Here is an 18,689-nt window from a genome sequence, read left to right on the forward strand (position 1 = left end):
TTCACCGCGACAAATGTCACTGTCACTGCCTTCAAACTACAAATGTTGCTGCTTGACGAGGTCCACGTCCGGGAGTCAGGGGCGCATGAATCGTGGCTGGTGACCTCTTTCTATCGTGTACTCGTACCCACATAGGTAGGCCCTCCTCACTGTTGAAGTGGTGAGTGTGCCCGCTGTCGGAGCCTTTGTGTCTTCCAGGTTCCAAGTTGTTGCTATGTATGTGGCTAGTGCGTCGGTCTGGGTGTGGCTGGTGGGGTCAAGCGGAAAGAGGCGGCCCAAAATAAATCCAGACAGACACAGATGGGAGAAGAGGTCGGTGAGGACGAACAAGAACTATCCCAGAGACGTCGTGACTAGTGCTTCACTTCTTCGACTCTCGAGACCCATCACTGGTCGGAGCATGTGTCGAATCATGGGTCGACTTGGGATGCATGACCGAGGGCCAACCCGAGCACAGCGAGGAAGCCAGTCGTTCATGCTCAGGCCTGCCATCGCAAAATTTCCATCCGATGATGCCGAACTCAGGTCCATCACAATCTGCAACAGTACTCAGGTCTACCAAGACTTGTGGCAGCAAGGACAAATCTAGCGTGCCCGTCCTGTCGTAGCGCAATAGATCATCAGGTTTGGTAGGCACGAAGGTGTATCCGTAAGGTAAGGTTGTTCAGAACTTCAGGTCGAGCGTGACCTTTCCACTGCGAGTCCCGCTGTAAGGTCGCCCAAACTTTCGGGACGCCGGGACCCTCCCACCTCTCCGTGCGACTAAATGGCCGTCAGCTGGCGGCACTTCATCACTTTCCTGCTCTTCCGCCCGCGTCCTCCACTCCCGCCCAGGTGCTGAACCCTGTCACTGCCACTCAGGCTCTACCTTCTCAGGTACGGAGCATTGGATTGCCGTAGAGAAAAGGGCACTCGGGACATTTGGCAAGAGGTCAAAGGCGACGTCAGCAAAAAAAACAAGCAATTCGCTTCACTGGTGGGAACACTGGAAAGCCCATACCTATCTTAGCTTCCGGACTGATTGGCTCCCCTTATAGCAATACCCATCTTCCATTCTCCAATTTCTTAGATCGGCCTCGACAACTCTGCGATTGCCCGCCCGCCGCGCTCCGCTTCGTCACTTCTTTTCCTTTTGACGCGTCCGTCGATTCTTGGGACGACTTGGTCCGGTTCCCCTTTCCTGCCAACCTCATCCAACTTGTCTTGTGCTCCTGACTTTGCTCCATTTCGCTCCAACATCTTGCGCGCCGCAGCATTCGCATCCTCAACCGCCGCAATCATGCGCTGGTTAACGTCCTTTGCGGGCTATCTAGCCCCCATCTTCCTCATCATGTCGCCAGTTCTCTCCTATAGCGACCAAGCCCTGTCGATGCACAAGAACAAGTCCAGCGCAGGCTTCTCTCTCGACATCCCGCTGATTATGCTGGTAGCCTCTCTGTTGAAGTACGTGGAGCGCATCTGCCCAATCTCTTCCCAAGTAAGCTGACACAATTTGCATTCACGCAGGATCTTCTACTGGCCCGGCGCGCGATTCGATACTGCCTTGCTCATTCAGGCCCTCCTCATGATTGTTATGCAAGTCATCTTGCTCAAGATTGCTCTGGACCACCGCTTGCCGCCATCGGCCAAAGGAGGAGAGGCCGCGACGCCGTTCGCCAACGTCAACGACGGTCCTGTGTTCGGCGCACAAAGGCCCTACCACTTCTGGCAGTGGAGGTCACCCAAGCCGTGAGTCTCTCGCCTTGCGCAGCGCATCCTGTGCTACGACTGACAGCTGCCATAGGTACTGGCAATTCCTCCTCTATCTCTTCATCGGCTTGACCGTCTGCGAACTGCTCCTCGCGCCCGTGCGACCCGTATACCAAACCTACTCGATGCTCATCGGCTACATTGGTCTCTCGGTCGAGGCGACGCTGCCCCTGCCCCAGATCTTCTCCAACTCGCGGTCCAAGTCTTGCAAGGGCTTCCGCTTCTCCGTGCTGGCGAGCTGGCTGATTGGTGACGCTATGAAGATGTTCTGGTTCTTCACGTCCACGACGGAGATCCCCTGGGCTTTTAAGCTGTGCGGCATGTTCCAGGCTGGATGCGACTCGTTCCTCGGTGTCCAGTATCTCATGTACGGAGATGGCGAGAAGGGTGAGATCAAGGAGCACCCCATGTCCCAGTATCCTCAGTACCCTAACGGGGTCTACAAGCCTCCTTTGCCCGAGCACGTCAGTGGCAGGTCCAGTCCGGCCGGCCGAAGAACCTCTAGCCCCTTTGGCAAGGAATTACGATAAATCGCAGCCATCTCGATTGCCTGCTCTTCCAATGTAAGATGGTTATTTGGGTTCACGATCTACCGATATGTACGGAGACGTCCCGCATAGCAGCGGTGTAAATTCTGCGAAATGTTGTAAACAGATATGGGAGACATAGCTTAGACAGGGATTAGAAAAGGAGTTTCAGGGGCCAACAACCTAGGGCCAATGGTAATTCCCGTGGGACTGCAGGGGTCTGATGAGCGAACGAGAGCTCAATCTTCTCTAGATGGTGGCCAACGTCGTTATCTAGCGTTAGTGAGTACTTTACCGGCTGGTTTTCAAGACGGCGTTTGGCATCACGAATGGCGTAGGAAATGTTGTCCTGGGTGACGCACATTCATCTGGATACCCAAATCTTTAAATATATGGTTCATAATTTTATTTGCATTCATTTCGGTTTGCTGAACAAGTAGTAAACCTGGCGACCAAGTCGTTTCTTAACTGGGTCTCACCAAACATCGCCAACACCCAGGAGTTGCAAAGGCTCCCAACCACCCACTTTTCGAGTTGGCCACCCAACTGACGACTGCCGTACCACAGCATTATCGTCAAATCCAATCTGAAGACGATTGACAACTCGAAGAGCTGAAGTCCAACATTGATCCTTCTAAACAATCAAACAAAGAAACGCTCACTTCTAATCTTATTTTCATTTTCTCACCCTTTCAATTTCAATATACCACGCCATATCGCCAGTTCTTTTGTCTGCCTTATATTCTATCCCACTGTTTACTCCTTCACCCGGCCAACCAGCAGGGAATTTCCTAAATCGTCGAAGCAGTTCTCCGGACACCAATATCAACGATAGAGCAATCCGCAACTCGATATATCGGTTTCAAAAAGGAACTTGGGGCTTTGTCGGATGGTCTATCAACTTGCATTCTAAGCTAGTCTGGAGCTCCGTCGCCGCGCCTCGCGCATCAGCAGCATTCATCCCGGTTCGGTTTCTGGTCCAGTACTTGGGTGTTCCTTGTACTGCGCGAAGAGCAGTCAGACTTGAGATCTGATAGAGGACATTCTACGTCAAGATTTGGCTGCTTCGCGGCTTATTATCCGGGTGGACAAAGAGCTCGGCTGGTCTGCGCCAGGCCGGAGAGTTGGACGGGCCTTTACTCAAGGTAAGCAAGTGCAGTGTATTCCCTACTGTCCAGAGATTGCCAAGAGACGAGTGCTCTAGAATAGATGTCGTACTCCCGTTTTGGATTCTTACCAGTCCATTTGATGGACTTTCGCTTCATTGAAAGTTGCGAGAAGTAGTATGATGGCCTTGCCTTGGATCCTGCTTCATGCCGGCGCTGGTCTTGAAGCCTGCTTTCCCGGTTTCCGTCTTAGACACACGTCAGTCATGGAAGGAGAACAGAGGACTTGGGACAGCTTCACCAAGAAGTGCTTCGCTTCTCGTATGACGCTATTGTCGTTCCCTACACAGAAGCATCCTCTTCTTCCCCCTCTATCCCACGCATTGCTATTACCTACAGCAGCACTGTTTACCAACCTCCTTCATGCATTCCTTCCTGTGAGCTGCATTTGGTCTCGCAGGACTTACACTCAGACAAGATCCATCTCTTTCACCTTCCTTGACTTTCAGTCTCACATATTTCAATACGCTTTGGCTGACTGGCTGACCTGTTTAGCCCGAATCCCGCCTTGCCTACCTTGCTCGGTAGACACGCAACTGCGGAACCTCCTTCCTCGTGTAAGTCAATACGCTTGAGCCGCTCTTTCCCCATTGGGTTCGTCACCGTCTTCCCGCACTTCAGAGCAGCACATCCTTTCATGAGCGCAACCTCACTCTTCTTCCCTTGCCTCACTTTAACTCATCTATTCACACTCTCTCCTCTTCACCTCACACTCGGTGCCAAGAGCTGACATCTACACACACTTCAGAGGCATACGGCAAGCTGCCTATCATAGTTTTCGAGAGACTAGATCAAATAGCCGTCGTGCTCGGTAAGTTTACCGATTTATCACTTGAGATTCCTCTCTGTTACAAATCTTTGGAAAAAGTGTAGAGAAATTGTCGCCTGCCGCAATTGCCTGTCCACCTTTTCTTACCACTCCACCTTCCTTCTTTCCATCTGAGCTCCTCCTCCTTCCCACACTCACCCACCTCCGCACTACCTACCTCACTTTATCCCTCGACACGTACCGGGCTTCTACCTTCTACACCACAACACAACACTCTCAACATCCACCCAGACCTAATCCTTCCATCTTAGGTCACTCACAAACAGAAAGCCCGCCATCACCAACAGGTATATATTCACTAGATCGTCACTGATCACCTTTTCCACTACGCTGTATTCCTTTCACTTCTCTCTGTGACCCTTCCGTCGACCAAATACTAATCCGCCTATTCTATAGATCACAGATGAAGATGGCTCCTGCCAACTTCAAGACCTACGAGTCTCAGGCTCGACTGCTTCGCGCCATCGTGGCCGCTCACTCCGATGTCAAATGGAACTACAAGGGTAAGAAATACGCCTGTTTCCTCTCTTGCCGTTCAGCCCAATCTTCTTTTTTCGTCTGTATCAATTTTTCTTCTGCATTTCTCCATGGTCGACGTCATTTCTGACGTACGGCAGACATCCAGAAGTTCTACGGTTCGGATATGACCAAGGACGCTCTCAACCATCGGTTCAGAGCCCTTAAAAACCAAGGATATGTGCTTCGGGAAGCCGATGAGCAGGGTGTGGATTGCAAGGCCATCCCCGTGGATCTTCCCAAGGAGAAGAAGGGTAACCGCCGCCTCTGCTTCTACGTTGATTTCCTCGCTTTCATCCATCAGTTTCCTGGCCGAACTTTCCTTCTATACATTGCTCGACTTCGCTGTCTCTTTACTACGATTCGACAGGAAGTATACTGACATGAGAAAACAGAGATTGCCAAGTTCTTCGGCGAATCCACTGCCGACGGCATCCAGTTCCAGTTCCGTGGCATTAAGAAGGACGCTGAGTCCCTTAAGCAGACTGCCAACAGTGGTGGTAACCCCGCGTCTGTCCTGACTTTCACCGGCGGTACTAGCAGCAACGTCTCGACTCCTCGGAAGCCCCGAACCCCGTCTGGTGCTAAAGTTCGCGCCTCGGGTGGTGGTCGTTCTACCACGGCCAAGAAGACCATGCCCATCAAGACTGATCCCATGTCTGACGATGATGGGGAGGGTAGTGATGCCGTCGACTATAACGCGCTCGAGGACACTCCCTCCAAGACTCGCGTCCACAATGTCCTCGACGGCCGTGTGACTAAGAACAGACCCACTCCTCGTCGCAGCGCAACGCCGAGCCGCGCCGCTACTATCGCTGCGGCTGCAACTATTGCACAAGCTGCTGCCGTCGACCTCACCACCTCCGATAGTGAGGTAGACACCCCCAACAATGCTTCGGGCTACGAGCTTCCTCCCATCGCCGAGGCCAAGCCTGCTGCCGTTCAGCATCCGTCCTTTGAGGAGGCTGTTACTCAGCATCAGACCATCATTCAGCCCGACGCCATGGCTAGCTTCACCGGAAATGACAGCTTCGCGCAGTCGATGGATGCAGCTATCTTCAATCCCGTCAACAATATGAATGATGAGCTCAACTTCAGTTTCGCCGAGAGCATGGTGAACTCCAACGGCGGCTACGACTCTTCCTTCATGGGCACCGACGGAGAAATCTGAGCTGTCTTTACATTGGCGAAGCGAAGGAAGACCTTGGATACGAAGGATTCCGAGGTCCGCTTTCTTATGCCGCTGTTCTGACTTTTTTTCCGAGTTGTGGCATCGATAACTCCTCTTACGGACTGGGATTTTGGCGTTGGGCTTGGACTATTTCCTTCATCCTGGATGGATATCGGCCACTGGTAGCATGTACAAAACAAAACGAAGGATACCGAAGTGGGATTTTCCCTATGCGTCTATAGATAGATGGACCTTTTCTCACCGAGCTCACCGAGCTATATGCGTGGAAGAGATTCTCAATGAGATACCAAGGCACTAGGCCGACTTGATTTGCACATCTCGGCCTCGTGTTTGTTCCGTGACTACACACTTTTCAGTGATGATTGCCATAAGTCCATGGCACATTTTTATCTCAGTACCGGTATCCCAAAGATTGGGTTCCGACCATTACCTCATGATGTCTATTGCGGTCATCTCTAGATACCTAGCATGATCGACGGGATTTCACAATGCATCAAGTCGGATATTGAAGGCAAAAATTGACGGGTATCTCCTCTTTCACTCATGGCTAGGGGTAATCGCAACTAAATAGAAGGACCAAGCCCTTGTGCACTTTACTATTTTTTCCCTTTGCCTCTTTCATTTTCTCCGTTTTTGTTTGTTAATATCCTAAATACGTTAAACCTCCTCAGTTCTCCTTCTCACCCGACAACAACTTCCACAGCGCATCCCTCTCGACGTAGTCGTGGTGTATAATGTTGACGAGCCAGTACTCGGAGCCTATCCGCTCTAGAAGCGCCTCGCTCTCGCTGCCCTTGCCGTAGACCTTGGCCCACTCGCCCCAGATCTTGAAGGCCTCCTCGGCCCAGGCGCGGAAGCTGACCTCCTCGATGATGGTCGGGGTGATGATCTCCTTGCCGGGGAAGACGCCCCACGTGACGGCGTTTGTGCTCGCCTCCGTGCCCTCGAGGACGAGGCCGCCGCTCGCGTCCGAAGAGACAAAGTCGCCGGCGCCGTTGGCGGCGTAGAAGCAAATTGTGTTGTCCCTCACCTCGTTGAGGCGGGCGACGAGGCCGGCCCAGTCCGAGGAAGGGATGAAGAGCTCGACAAAGGCCTTTTGGAAGACGAAGCCGTGCTGAGGGCCCCAGCCGAAGGTCGGGTCGCGGGAGGGGATGCCGTTGACGGCGGGCTGCGAGGCGACGGTCCACCAGCCGCGGGTGTTGAGCTCGAGGAGCTCCTGCTGGATGATGTTGGATTCGGGGAGGAGCTCTTCCTCGGACCAGGGGATGGCGGCGAGCTGGCCCTTGATGTGGCGGATGAAGAGGTTGTTGATGTCTTGGACCGTCTTGGGGGTGCCCCAGAGGCGCATGGCCTGCGTCACGGACATGTGCAGGCTGACGCCGTAGCCGTCGATCTCACCGTAGGCGGGGGAGCGGGCGTCACCCCAGCGGCCGTTGGGAAAATCGTCCCACGTCGCTTCGCGGCCTACTGCGCCGACGCCCTCGGAGATAGCGAGGGTGTTTGCGCGGGTGTTGACGGGCTCCGAGACCATGAGGCCGGCGGTCGTGGTCTCGTATGCGGGATTTGAAGCTGAACCGGAGACGATGATGCGGTTGTGCGGGTCTGAGCCCATTGAAGATGGCCGTCGTCCGTTGGAGAGAGTGCGGGTGGCCGGGTGAGGTATCGGGGAGAGGCCGTTGAGCTGGGCTGCGGGGACGGCAACGGGGACGGGAATGCCCGGGCCATCGTCGATAATAGCTTCTTCGTCCTCGATCTTAGGGTCAGGGATGAGGCCCGTCCGTTCGAGGATGAAGGACACGGCCTTTTCGAGGTTGAGGGTGTAGAAGTGGAAGCCCTTGGGGCCGGGCGTCCTGCTCTTCACCTCCTTGACCTGCTCGACGAGCTCGCTGAGGATGTCGACACCGACCTGCTTGACCTTCTCGTCGTCACCCTTGGCCGCGTCCAGTCGGGCCATGAGGTTGTCGGGGATCTTGGCGTGGCTGAGCTTGGTCGTCCGCTTGATCATTTGGTAGCTCTGGATAGGCATCAAGCCGGGGAGGAGGATGATGTCCTTGAAGGCGCCGCTGGGGTGTTCTTTCAAGATTTTTTCAAAGTTTTCGTACGCCTTGATATCGAAGAAGAGCTGGGTCATGATGAAATCCGCACCGGCCTGGACCTTGTCAACCAGGTACGGGAGGTCGTGCTCGAAGCTCTGTCCCTGAGGATGGCTCTCATCTGCGTGTCCCTCTGGGTAGGCTGCGACTCCTATGCAGAAGTAGTCGCCGTAGTTCTTGCGAATGTACTTGACCAGGTCGACGGCCCAGACGAAATCCTCGGCGTCATCGGTCTCAGAGTCCTCGGTGTCGCGGTACTCGTTCTTCCGCGGCGGGTCGCCTCGCAGGGCGAGGATATTGCGGATACCTAGGGCCTTTGCGTCCTCCAGGGCCTTGTCGATGAGCTTGCGGCTCATGTTTGTGCATGTCAGATGAAGACAGGTGGTGAGGCCCAGCTCTCTCTGACATATCTCGGCCAGTTCCAGAGACTTCGTCGAGGTAGATCCGCCGGCTCCCCAGGTGACGTTGACGAAGAGAGGCCTCAGCGCTCTTTCCATTCTATCCAGACGGTCGCGCAGGTTAGAAAGACCCATGGCCGTCTTCGGCGGGAAGAACTCCAAGGAGAAGTAGTTGGCGTCTGCCGGCAGAGCGGCGATCTTATCCGTGATCTTCTCCATCTTGAGGGCGACGAGTTGAAGCTCGTTATCTTGAAGAAAAATGCTTGAGATGGTATTTTAGGGATTCAACGTGATTTCCTCCTTGATTGTGCGTTGAGTAGAAAGATTACTCGGCGTTTAAGACCGTTTGAGATTCCTTTGTCGATATCAGACCGCCACGGAGGGGCAGGGCGGGGGACGAGTCTTGAAATTTGATACCGCCAGGTAACGTGGGGAGCTTGGGGATGAGGAATGAGGGAACGAGCAAAGGGGTTACAGAAGACTCAATCAAACAGAGCTCCTTGTCTCAGCCGACGAAATGTGACGTGATTGGCTTGCTTGCGCTGTCGTCATTTCCCTAGAACGAACAAGTTAGATGTGCACCCGCGAAGATATTCAAAGACGCGGGACATTGAAAATGATTTTGGCGGGGCAATTTCTTTTTTGGAGATAGCAGCCCGCACTGTATCACCGACTTCGGGTGAGGCGACCAAGGTGCGGCTAGGCGCGGTATACACAGTGTTAGCAGCCACGTAAACGGTTTTTAGTTATTCCGCCGCCCCCTTCTTTCTGCCGTCTGTTGCCCTTGGAGAAAATCGATCTCTGTTGACAACCTCAATGCACCATCTTAATAGTTTCGAAAAGGTGCCCTTGACATATTGTCCAATTCTACCTTGCCCATATCCGTAGTAAGAATTGCAATGCATCACAAAATCCAAACACAGATTCCCCAATCACGACAGAGCCCCGTGCCATGGTGTTGGTCGTAACACCTTCCTTCACAGATGATATGTCCCAGGGGTGTGCGGAACAAATGACGTTCCCCTGCAGGGCCACCTGCCAGTCTGCCACTAAAATCTCGCAGGGTAGGGGCGGAGATGCAGGGGTCCATAAAGCTCTCCGTTTTTGATGGAGCTGCACGGCAGCTGCAAACGCGACCACTGCTTTCTTCGCTTCAACCCGCGATAGCGTGACGCCGTTGCATGACTCTAAATTTGCTGCATTTTCTCTCCTCCACCAACGACCACTACCGACCTACCTTTATCTGCCCAACGACCATGACAACATCGTACCAATGCAATTGATACACGCGAAACATGTTGGCCGCCTCTGGTCCAGTCGGTCCATCGCGACCTTGGCGAAGAATACACGACCGTCCCCAGCACTAGTAGCTACTCGACAGCCTCCGTCTTTCGCAAGCCCGTACTTAGCCAAAGCGACGCAACGACGGAGCTATGCTGATATCAAGCTCGACTTTAACGCTCTCGACAAGAAATGGCGCCAGAAATGGGACGCTTCGAAAGCTTCTGCGGCAAACGATGACTCAAGCAAGCCGAACCAATTCGTCCTTCCAATGTTCCCATACCCCTCCGGTACCTTGCACCTTGGCCACCTGCGCGTATATACAATTGCCGACGTTCTCGCTCGCTATCACACCATGAAAGGGTCTCGCGTGATGCTGCCAATGGGATGGGACGCATTTGGTCTTCCGGCTGAAAATGCTGCCATCGATCGTGGAATCGCACCTGCAACTTGGACCAAGACTAACATTGCCAAGATGAAGGAACAATTGGAGGTTATGAATGGCAGCTGGGACTGGGAGAGGGTTTGTTTCCTAGCTCGCCATCTCTTCTTTGGCTGACATAATGTCTCTCAGGAACTGACTACCTGCGACCCGGACTTCTACAAACACACCCAAAAGATCTTCTTAATGATGCTCCAACGTGGCCTCGCCTACCAAACCGAAGCAGAGGTTAACTATGATCCTGTAGATATGACAGTCCTCGCCAACGAGCAAGTTGACGCAAATGGATGTTCTTGGAGATCCGGTGCCAAGGTTGAGAAGCGCCAGCTGAAGCAGTGGTTCTTCCGCATCTCCGAGTTCAGGGAAGCATTGCTGAAGGATCTGGACACGCTCGCCAAGAATGAGGCTTGGCCCGAGAGGGTCTTGGCCATGCAGAAAAACTGGCTCGGAAAATCGACTGGCGCCGTCATCAAGTTCCCAGTCATGGCCATGGGCCACGATGTCCACGCAGCTATCGAAGTCTTCACGACGCGACCGGATACCTTGTTTGGAGTTCAGTATCTCGCCCTCGCCTCTACCCACCCGATCGTGACATCATTAGCAAAGGCAGACCCTGAGCTTCGAGCTTACTTAGATACTCTACCCGCATTGCCTAAAGACTCCAAGGTCGGTTATATGCTGCCCCACGTGAGGGCTGTCAACCCGCTGGCATATCACGAGCAGACTCCCGATGACACCAAGAAATCCATCCCGGTGTATGTTGCGCCGTATGTTCTCGGCGACTACGGCGAAGGCGCTGTGATGGGTGTTCCTGGTCACGATCTGCGGGATAATGCTTTCTGGAAGGAGCATCACTATGATGAGCCCGTGAGGTTTGTGCTGGCGGCTTCGGAAGACGAGTCAACTTCCGCGATTGCGAACGAACCGTTTGTGGAGCATGGTGTCATGACAGCAAACAGCGGTCCTTTTAAGGGTAAATCCTCCACCGAGGCTGGCCGGATGCTCATAGGCATACTGGAGGCAGCAGACTTGGCCAAGCCTGTCGAGAAATGGAGATTGAGAGACTGGTTGATCAGCCGTCAACGATACTGGGGAACGCCTATCCCTGTCATCCACTGCGGCTCCTGTGGCCCAGTACCTGTTCCAGATGATCAGCTGCCGGTCACATTGCCTGACGTCAGTCAGCACTGGACGGATGGAAAGGTTGGCAACCCGTTGGAGAGAGCCGAAGATTGGGTAAACACTAGCTGCCCTAAGTGTGGCGGTCATGCAAAGCGTGATACAGATACCATGGATACCTTCGTCGACTCGAGTTGGTATTACGCGCGTTTCGCGGATCCTCACAACACATCACAGCCTCTCTCCCTTGAGGCAGCAGAATCACTGCCGGTGGACCTTTACATAGGCGGCATTGAGCATGCCATCTTGCATCTCCTATATGCCAGGTTTATCTACAAGTTCTTGGCCACGACAGAACTGTTCCCTGCTTCTGGTGAAGCTGACACAGTCCACGAACCATTCAAGAGACTTATCACGCAGGGCATGGTGCACGGCAAGACGTACACCGACCCCACGTCAGGGAAGTTCCTGAAGCCAGATGAGGTTGACTTGGAGGACCCTGCCAACCCTAAAGTTGTAGCAACGGGGGCGACGGCAAATGTGTCGTTTGAGAAAATGTCCAAGTCCAAGTACAACGGAGTGGACCCGACCGAGTTCATATCCAAGTACGGCGCCGATGCGACCCGAGCTCACGTTCTCTTCCAAGCGCCTGTGGGCGACATCCTAAACTGGGACGAGGACAAAATCGCCGGAGTCACGCGTTGGCTGCATAGGCTTCATGACCATGCAGCCAAACTTCAGGAGTTGTCAGCCGAAGAAAAGCCCATCGTGGCTTACTTCGAAGAGCGCTCAAACAGCTTGTCTTCTCTCGGCGACAAGGAACTGGCTGTCTGGGATGCTGACGCTGCCATTTGGAGAGCGGTTCAAGGAACAATTAGTTCCATTACCCAGTCCTACGAGACTGTTTATCCGATGAACACCATTATTTCGGACCTTATGAGTCTGACCAATACCCTTCAGGAGAACACTGGGGCGAGCCCACTTGTCCAGAGGGAAGCGATGTCCGTTCTCCTTCGGATGATGGCTCCAGTTGCACCAGCATTTTCCGAGGAGTGCTGGAGTCTCTTGCATCCCGAATCCGGTTCCATCTTTGAGGAAACCACTTTCCCTGCGCAAGACAACACATTGTCCCTGTTGAAGCCGCGTAAGCAGCCAGTGGCTATCCAGATCAACGGAAAGCTGCGCGGTGTTGTAGAAGTTCCCAACCCTCCATCTGGTCTGGAGGGTGAGGCATTACGCGACTGGATGGTCGCGGAGGTTCTCAAGTCTGATGAGGGCAAGGCCAAGTTTACTGGAGGTCAATTCGATGTCACTTCCCCGAGAAGAGTCATCTTGGCTCGTGGCGGCAAGACAATCAACTTTGTAGTCTAGAGGTGTAAAAATATGTGAGATACCCGGTGGTTTGTACAACATAGAAGCCGAAACAAAAAAGAAATCAACATCACTCGTCAAAACAACGACATTAATTCACTGAACTTGTCTGCAATGCTCGGTGTTGAGGCCGTCTTGGGTATACGTCAACATTCGCATTGAGACATCCGCACTGATAGTTCAAGGAACGGGCTGGCAACTCAGAGGCCTACTTAAAACCTTGAGACTTTGCGACTTTCATAGCACAATCAAGTGCGGTGGTTGATCTAAATTCTACGCTCTCAACTAACTCCTACTTTCTGCTCGTTGCGCATTGCAATGCCTCAAAGTACCACTTTGAAACTCCCCATATGCGCCTTTTATGTCGTGTAAGTATGTATCTCTATCATCTTTTCGTCTACTCATTTTTTTCATGCGATCTTTGTAACAATCAACTCGCCCTCGCCGCTCTCAACTTCTAGAAATGATCCAGTCTCGAGCTTCTTCTTCCACTTGCCACTCTCGTACCGCCCCAGAACCATCGTCATTCGCAGCAAGGTCCCTTCACTGGAAGCATGCTCGGCGCCGCCTTCTGCGATGGGCGTGAAAGTCCACCGACCAAAGGCCCAATTGAGAATGAACCGAGATTTTGGGTGCGGCGGCGTGGGAATTTGAGAGTCCTCGTCCGAGTCCCTCACCGTCGACGACGCGGTCAGGACGGCCTTTATGCGATATACTTCGTCCTTTGGCGCGGCGCGCAAGAGCTTCTGCAGGCTGTCTACGTTGACAGCGGCGTTCTTGGGGCCTTTGAGTTCGATTGAGAGTACCTCAACCTCTGTCTGATGGTCGTGCGCGTGGTCCTCTCCCTTGTGATCGTGATCGTGCGTGTGCTCTTCCTTGAGGCCCTGCGCGAGACCGCCATCCACGCCAAACACAAGGTCAGCGCCGACACAGCCCTTCTTGCTCTTGACCCAGGGGATATCCACCTCGAGGTCACCCACCCGGTCGAGGACCTCGTCGAAGCGGTCCTCGGAGCACAGCTCCCACTTGTTGAAGACGATCAAGTCGGTGTACTTTGCCTGGATGCGCGCCGTGTAGCTCGTATCCTCGTAGCCCTTCCAGTTCTCCGTGTCAATGACGCTGATGACGCCGTCGAGGGTGTAGTTGCCCGTCTCGCGCGCGAGGCGGTTGACCTCGAGGGCCAGCGTCGCGGGAAAAGCCGAGCCGCTCGTCTCGATGACGATGCGGTCCGGGCGGACGGTGGCGTGCAGCTCGGCGAGGGCGACGCTGAGCTGGCCGACGAGGTTGCAGCAGATGCAGCCGTTGAGGAGCTCCTGGACGCCCGAGATGGCGCTGGAGGAGGCCAGCTGGGAGTCGACGGCCAGGTCGCCGAATTCGTTCTTGAGGAGGGCGAGCTTGTAGGACGGATTCGCGGCCTTGAGCTGGGGGAGGAGGTTGAGGATGAGCGTCGTCTTGCCGGAGCCGAGGAAACCGGTGATGATTGTAATTGGAATGGGGGCCATGATTGGCAAAAGAAGAAAAACTCGCAAAGTGCGCGCACGCGGGTGTCGGTAAATTCTACAAAAATCGAAGAACTGTGCACAGAACAGCTGGGAGAATTACAGCTGATAAGCTTTTGGTATTTGATGTCTGTTGCCTACATCAGATCACCGCTCAGGTTTTTTTTGGGTTGAGGAAAATGGCGCCGCCGCTCGGGAGCGGGTTGTCGCGTGGTGGTGGGATGGAGGGGTCGCAGAGCGCCCGGATAGTCCGATAAGAAGCCTGTGTCCGATAAGAGCCGATAAGGAGTGTTTTCGACTGGGGATTTTAAGGTTATCTTAGCGGGTAGCCAAGGGAACTACAGTGCCGAGCTAGGCGGTTTGACGTCATTGGCCCCAGTTTGCGGGTGGCTCACACCATCTTTCCTGCATCACATCGACAGCACCCAAGCAAACCATGGCAAGCACGGCAGGCACCAGATCAGCCGTCCTCCCCGAAAAATCGACTTGAATCGCACCAATTCTCCAACGAAAACCTGGAGGAAAAGGTCCCGTCCCCCGCCCAGACTTATGCGATCATAGCCTGGAGCTGGGACGCGCGGTCACCGTCTGTCCCCTCCCTCGGCCAAGTCCTTGCTTTGCTGCATTCAGGTCCAGCCCAGTCTACCTCAGCGGCCCCATACCTACACCTCAGCCCGCGCAAAACCGTATGCCACGTTTGGATCCTGGCCGACCTTACCGTATTACTTGAAGTAACCCCTTTCCCCAGCTCCCCCAGCCCTGTCGGGCTATTTTCTCCTTCCATCTCACATTCTAGTCTATCAATGCCTGTTGCTCCGCCACACTCGAGAAACTCAATTTGACTTCACAAGAACCTCAGTAGCCTTATTCAATACTATCGCCCTACTGTCACTATCGTCTCTCTCCTCCGCGGCCCATCTGATATCGCACATCGATCCACCGTCTCAGCCCTACCACGTTGACGACCACACCATCATCGCATCCGAATCCCCTTCCCACCTATCACCCGACACCAATCAACTAAGTCTCAGCACAGCCACCCATCATGTCCGCCGAACCCAACAGCAAGTTCGCGCCTGAGCCTCAGATCACGCACAAAGGCCGCGAGTTGAGCTTCAAGCAGAAGCTGGATCAAGCGGCCCACGACGCTCGTAAATCCGAAGAAGAGCCCAAGCAGAACCCTATTGTCGAAAAAGGTTGGTAAAGCATCACGCCCGTCCCGCCTTTGCAATCATGTCAAATCACATCACAGCAGTTCCAATAACCTCTACAATTTCCACCGCATAACCCTCACCATCCAGCCCAGCCCAGCTCCGTCCTAGCCACTTCAGTCCCCCCCCCTTGGTGTTTCCTCCATCCAATTTGTCGAGAATACGTGTAGCTCATCATGGACCAATTTCCACAAAAAAAAGTGACACAGTACATTCCAGCCGCCGCCAAGATCCTCGGTAACCCGCAGGAGGAAAAGGAGGAAAAGATTTCGCGTCCAGGAATTCCAGGACCACCCGAACGGCCGTACGACGACGTCCAGGTGGAGGAATTCATCCGCCAGCAGCACCGTAGCAAGGGAGAAGACGGCATTCTCCAATGAGAAAACAAAGCGCGACCAAAAACAACGCCTGTGGCAGAGACCCAAAGCAAAAGGAAAGCACCACTAAAGAAAGCCTGGATACACACAAGCCTTTTGATTGAAATTGGGCGGCATTTTTCTTTGATATTTCAATCATTCTCGGTTTTTTTTTGGTTTTTTTTCTACGGAAGCCTTCACGACGAAATGAAAGCTGGCTTGAAATTGGCACTCGCCTTCTCTTGTCCTACCACACTTTTACCCCTCGCAACGTCATCCCATAGCGTGATCCTGTCAACGGGCTTGGCGGTGATCAAAGCGCGGGGAATCCAACTACCTAGCATTCAACTTCACCACATCAAGCGAGAGAGAGAAAAAGGGATCATAGCAAAACACCCAAAAGGAAAAACCTGTATTCGTACTTCAATCTAAAAAACACAACAAACAACGTTATTGATTCAAAATAATATCGCAACACCTTAGGGCCCTTTGTCCACCTATGTCAACTCCGCTGTGGGCAGCAGTAGCCCACAAATGCCGCCAATTAGTAAAAACAAAATGACAACTTTCTTTCATGTATGAGAGAAATCGGGGGAAACTCCCGGGAATTATAGCCAAAAAAGGGATTTACACAGGAACAAGGATCAAAATACCCGTATTTCCATTTTGAACCCCTTTCTCCGTGAAACCCCCTTCTTTTTCCTTTTTCCCTTCTCTTTTAGTCTTTGGGGACGCGAGCACACGGCGTTTGTAAATGGGGAGATGCCATGGATGAGAATCAGAAGACTAGAGAGTAGTGGTCGTCTTAAGCAAAGATGGTAAGGCCGGCAGCCATTGCGATACCGCAAAGGAGGCCGAGGCTCTGCTTGAGAGACGGTGCCGAGGCGACCTGGACTGTGGACGGCTTGGAGCCGGAAGCACCACCCGTGGCGGTTGAGCCAGAGGCACCGCCACCAGAGCCGCCAGCGCCAGACGCACCGGGAGCACCACCAGCACCTCCAGCACCACCGGAAGAGCCGCCGGTCCCGGGAGCACCAGATGCGCCAGGGGCACCAGGAGCACCAGACTGAGCGGGAGTTCCACCGGGAGCACCACCGGCACCGGGAGCGCCAGACGCACCGGGGGCACCGCCGGCACCAGGAGCTCCGGAAGCGCCAGGAGCGCCACCAGCGCCAGGAGCACCGGACTGACCGGGCTGGGCAGGAGAGCCTCCACCAGGGGCAGCGTTGTTGTAAGAGCCGTAGCTGCCGTAGACACCGTAGCTTCCGGCGCCCTGGCTGCCAGACGGAGCAGCGCCGTTGGCGCCACCGCCGTTACCTCCAGCACCGCCGCCAGGGGTGGAGCCACCGTTGTTGGAGCCACCGCCGTTCTGGCCGCCTCCGTTGTTGTTGTTGTTGGCTCCGCCTCCGTTGCCGGTACCCTGGCCGTTCCCGTTGCTGTAGGAGCCGTAGGAGCCGTACACGCCGTAGGGGGCGGCAGTGATGACGGGGTTGGCGTTCATGGTGACACCGTTGCCGTTGATAACGACGTCGGCGGTAGGCGTCGGGATGGGGCAGATGATGGGGATGGTCTTTTGGGCGCAGGGCTCGCAGTAGACGGTGGTGGGGGCGAAGCAAGGGGGGATGTCCTTGGTCACGTACTCCCACGGCTGGCCAGTGCAGACTTCGGTCACTGTGTAAGTGGCCATCCACGACGTGGAAGGGTTGGCGGCGAGAGCCGTTGTCGTGTACACGGTGGTGTAGACATTGGTGGTTGCGGTGGCGGTGACTGTGACTGCCGGGTCGCAGGTGAAGAAGGCCGAGGTGGTGAGGGCTCCGGAACTGAAGGTTGTATCAGCAAGTCTGTTTTATACGAGAGGCGATGGTACTGTATCGAGAAGGGGATACTGTTCTCACCTCATCTTGACTGTTGTTTAGTACTAGCTTGGGGGAAGAGTTGATTAGGTGTATATGGTTTGAGGATTTGAAATTAGTTGTATGGGCGAGCGAGGGATTAGATTGAGCTGTACGGAACGAGCGACAGACAGGTTATCCTGGAATTACGGAACGAATGTGAGGGGACAGAGTCCAACGAATGACCGGGTGAAGCGAGAGTTCTTCTGAGGGGAAGACCGGGGGACGGGGGGGAGGAGAGAGAGAACTGGGGAACGAAAGAGCTTATCCGAGAGTTTCCTTCATCACGGCCGGCCTCTTCGTCTTATAGGGAGAGATCAGCGACAGTCAGGAGCACGGCAAAAGAACGAGCCAAGAACCAAGAAGGGGATTAGCTGGAACACTCACTGGCCTGACGGGCCCCTGGGTACGTTGTCCCTCCTCGACTGGCTGTACGGAGTATGAAAGCAAGCATCTTGGTGGGAATGCCGGGACATTGCGGTACATTCCTCAGTGCCCGGGTCCGGACGACGATGGTCCCCTTGGTAGGAGCCGTTGACATCAGACATGTCCTTTCCATCCTGCGCGAGAGGCAAAGCATGCGGTAATATCCACCTTTGAGGGCCGGAGTGGATGCTAGAGGTGGTGCGGCTGATCCGAGAAGTCGGATTGAGGATAACCATCTTCCAATTCCTTGGTGTTGCTTGATTGCTAGAGGTGGGGATACTATCACCCGCTTGGCAACGACGACAGACGAAAAGAGGCAAGGGCACATATTGTGTTTGCCGGGATCAGAGACTCAGACGGGTGCCGGGGCGTTGACGCGCAGCAGCATTGCTCGGAGAGCATGGCCAAGAATGCAGCCAGGGGCTAAGACATGTGGCATGGTTACACCTCAACGGAAGGAAAAGAGTGGATGAGGGGGAGAGAGAGAGCGCGAGAAAGAGGGCCTATGGGAACGCTTTCAACCGTCTGTCGACTTGTCTTCAGAAACCAAGACACGTGCAAATCCGGGACTAACAGTCTAGAACCCAAACCGCTGTTTTCTCGTGCCTGAGTCTTTCTCCCT

At 54.1% G+C, this 18,689-nt stretch overlaps 8 protein-coding genes across 8 annotated transcripts; 4 read left to right on the forward strand and 4 right to left on the reverse strand.

Annotated features, from left to right (window-relative positions):
* Positions 1 to 1,279: 1,279 nt before the first annotated feature.
* On the forward strand, positions 1,280 to 2,279 carry CTAM01_04474 (uncharacterized protein; the record flags this gene model as incomplete). The annotated part of the gene is made up of 3 exons (XM_060520504.1): positions 1,280 to 1,443; positions 1,507 to 1,728; positions 1,784 to 2,279. The coding sequence occupies 3 exons, from the start codon at positions 1,280 to 1,282 to the stop codon at positions 2,277 to 2,279; spliced, it is 882 nt and encodes a 293-aa protein (XP_060385149.1).
* A 2,401-nt stretch (positions 2,280 to 4,680) lies between these two features.
* On the forward strand, positions 4,681 to 5,958 carry CTAM01_04475 (uncharacterized protein; the record flags this gene model as incomplete). The annotated part of the gene is made up of 3 exons (XM_060520505.1): positions 4,681 to 4,774; positions 4,889 to 5,041; positions 5,183 to 5,958. 3 exons carry the CDS (start codon positions 4,681 to 4,683, stop codon positions 5,956 to 5,958), a joined length of 1,023 nt encoding a protein of 340 aa, XP_060385150.1.
* A 688-nt stretch (positions 5,959 to 6,646) lies between these two features.
* On the reverse strand, positions 6,647 to 8,689 carry CTAM01_04476 (methylenetetrahydrofolate reductase; the record flags this gene model as incomplete). Its single annotated transcript, XM_060520506.1, has 1 exon — positions 6,647 to 8,689. One exon carries the CDS (start codon positions 8,687 to 8,689, stop codon positions 6,647 to 6,649), a length of 2,043 nt encoding a protein of 680 aa, XP_060385151.1.
* A 1,054-nt stretch (positions 8,690 to 9,743) lies between these two features.
* Positions 9,744 to 12,683, forward strand: CTAM01_04477 (leucyl-tRNA synthetase; the record flags this gene model as incomplete). The annotated part of the gene is made up of 2 exons (XM_060520507.1): positions 9,744 to 10,274; positions 10,326 to 12,683. The coding sequence occupies 2 exons, from the start codon at positions 9,744 to 9,746 to the stop codon at positions 12,681 to 12,683; spliced, it is 2,889 nt and encodes a 962-aa protein (XP_060385152.1).
* A 410-nt stretch (positions 12,684 to 13,093) lies between these two features.
* On the reverse strand, positions 13,094 to 14,185 carry CTAM01_04478 (CobW/HypB/UreG; the record flags this gene model as incomplete). Its single annotated transcript, XM_060520508.1, has 1 exon — positions 13,094 to 14,185. The coding sequence occupies one exon, from the start codon at positions 14,183 to 14,185 to the stop codon at positions 13,094 to 13,096; it is 1,092 nt and encodes a 363-aa protein (XP_060385153.1).
* Positions 14,186 to 15,227: 1,042 nt separating this feature from the next.
* On the forward strand, positions 15,228 to 15,773 carry CTAM01_04479 (uncharacterized protein; the record flags this gene model as incomplete). Its single annotated transcript, XM_060520509.1, has 2 exons — positions 15,228 to 15,378; positions 15,595 to 15,773. 2 exons carry the CDS (start codon positions 15,228 to 15,230, stop codon positions 15,771 to 15,773), a joined length of 330 nt encoding a protein of 109 aa, XP_060385154.1.
* A 781-nt stretch (positions 15,774 to 16,554) lies between these two features.
* Positions 16,555 to 17,649, reverse strand: CTAM01_04480 (uncharacterized protein; the record flags this gene model as incomplete). Its single annotated transcript, XM_060520510.1, has 2 exons — positions 16,555 to 17,569; positions 17,645 to 17,649. The coding sequence occupies 2 exons, from the start codon at positions 17,647 to 17,649 to the stop codon at positions 16,555 to 16,557; spliced, it is 1,020 nt and encodes a 339-aa protein (XP_060385155.1).
* A 92-nt stretch (positions 17,650 to 17,741) lies between these two features.
* CTAM01_04481 (uncharacterized protein) lies at positions 17,742 to 18,395 on the reverse strand (the record flags this gene model as incomplete). Its single annotated transcript, XM_060520511.1, has 2 exons — positions 17,742 to 17,944; positions 18,029 to 18,395. 2 exons carry the CDS (start codon positions 18,393 to 18,395, stop codon positions 17,742 to 17,744), a joined length of 570 nt encoding a protein of 189 aa, XP_060385156.1.
* Between the last annotated feature and the right edge of the window lie 294 nt (positions 18,396 to 18,689).

This window comes from Colletotrichum tamarilloi (assembly GCF_030869305.1).
Source record: "Colletotrichum tamarilloi strain Tom-12 chromosome Unknown Scaffold_10.1, whole genome shotgun sequence".
Lineage (NCBI taxonomy): Eukaryota > Fungi > Ascomycota > Sordariomycetes > Glomerellales > Glomerellaceae > Colletotrichum > Colletotrichum tamarilloi.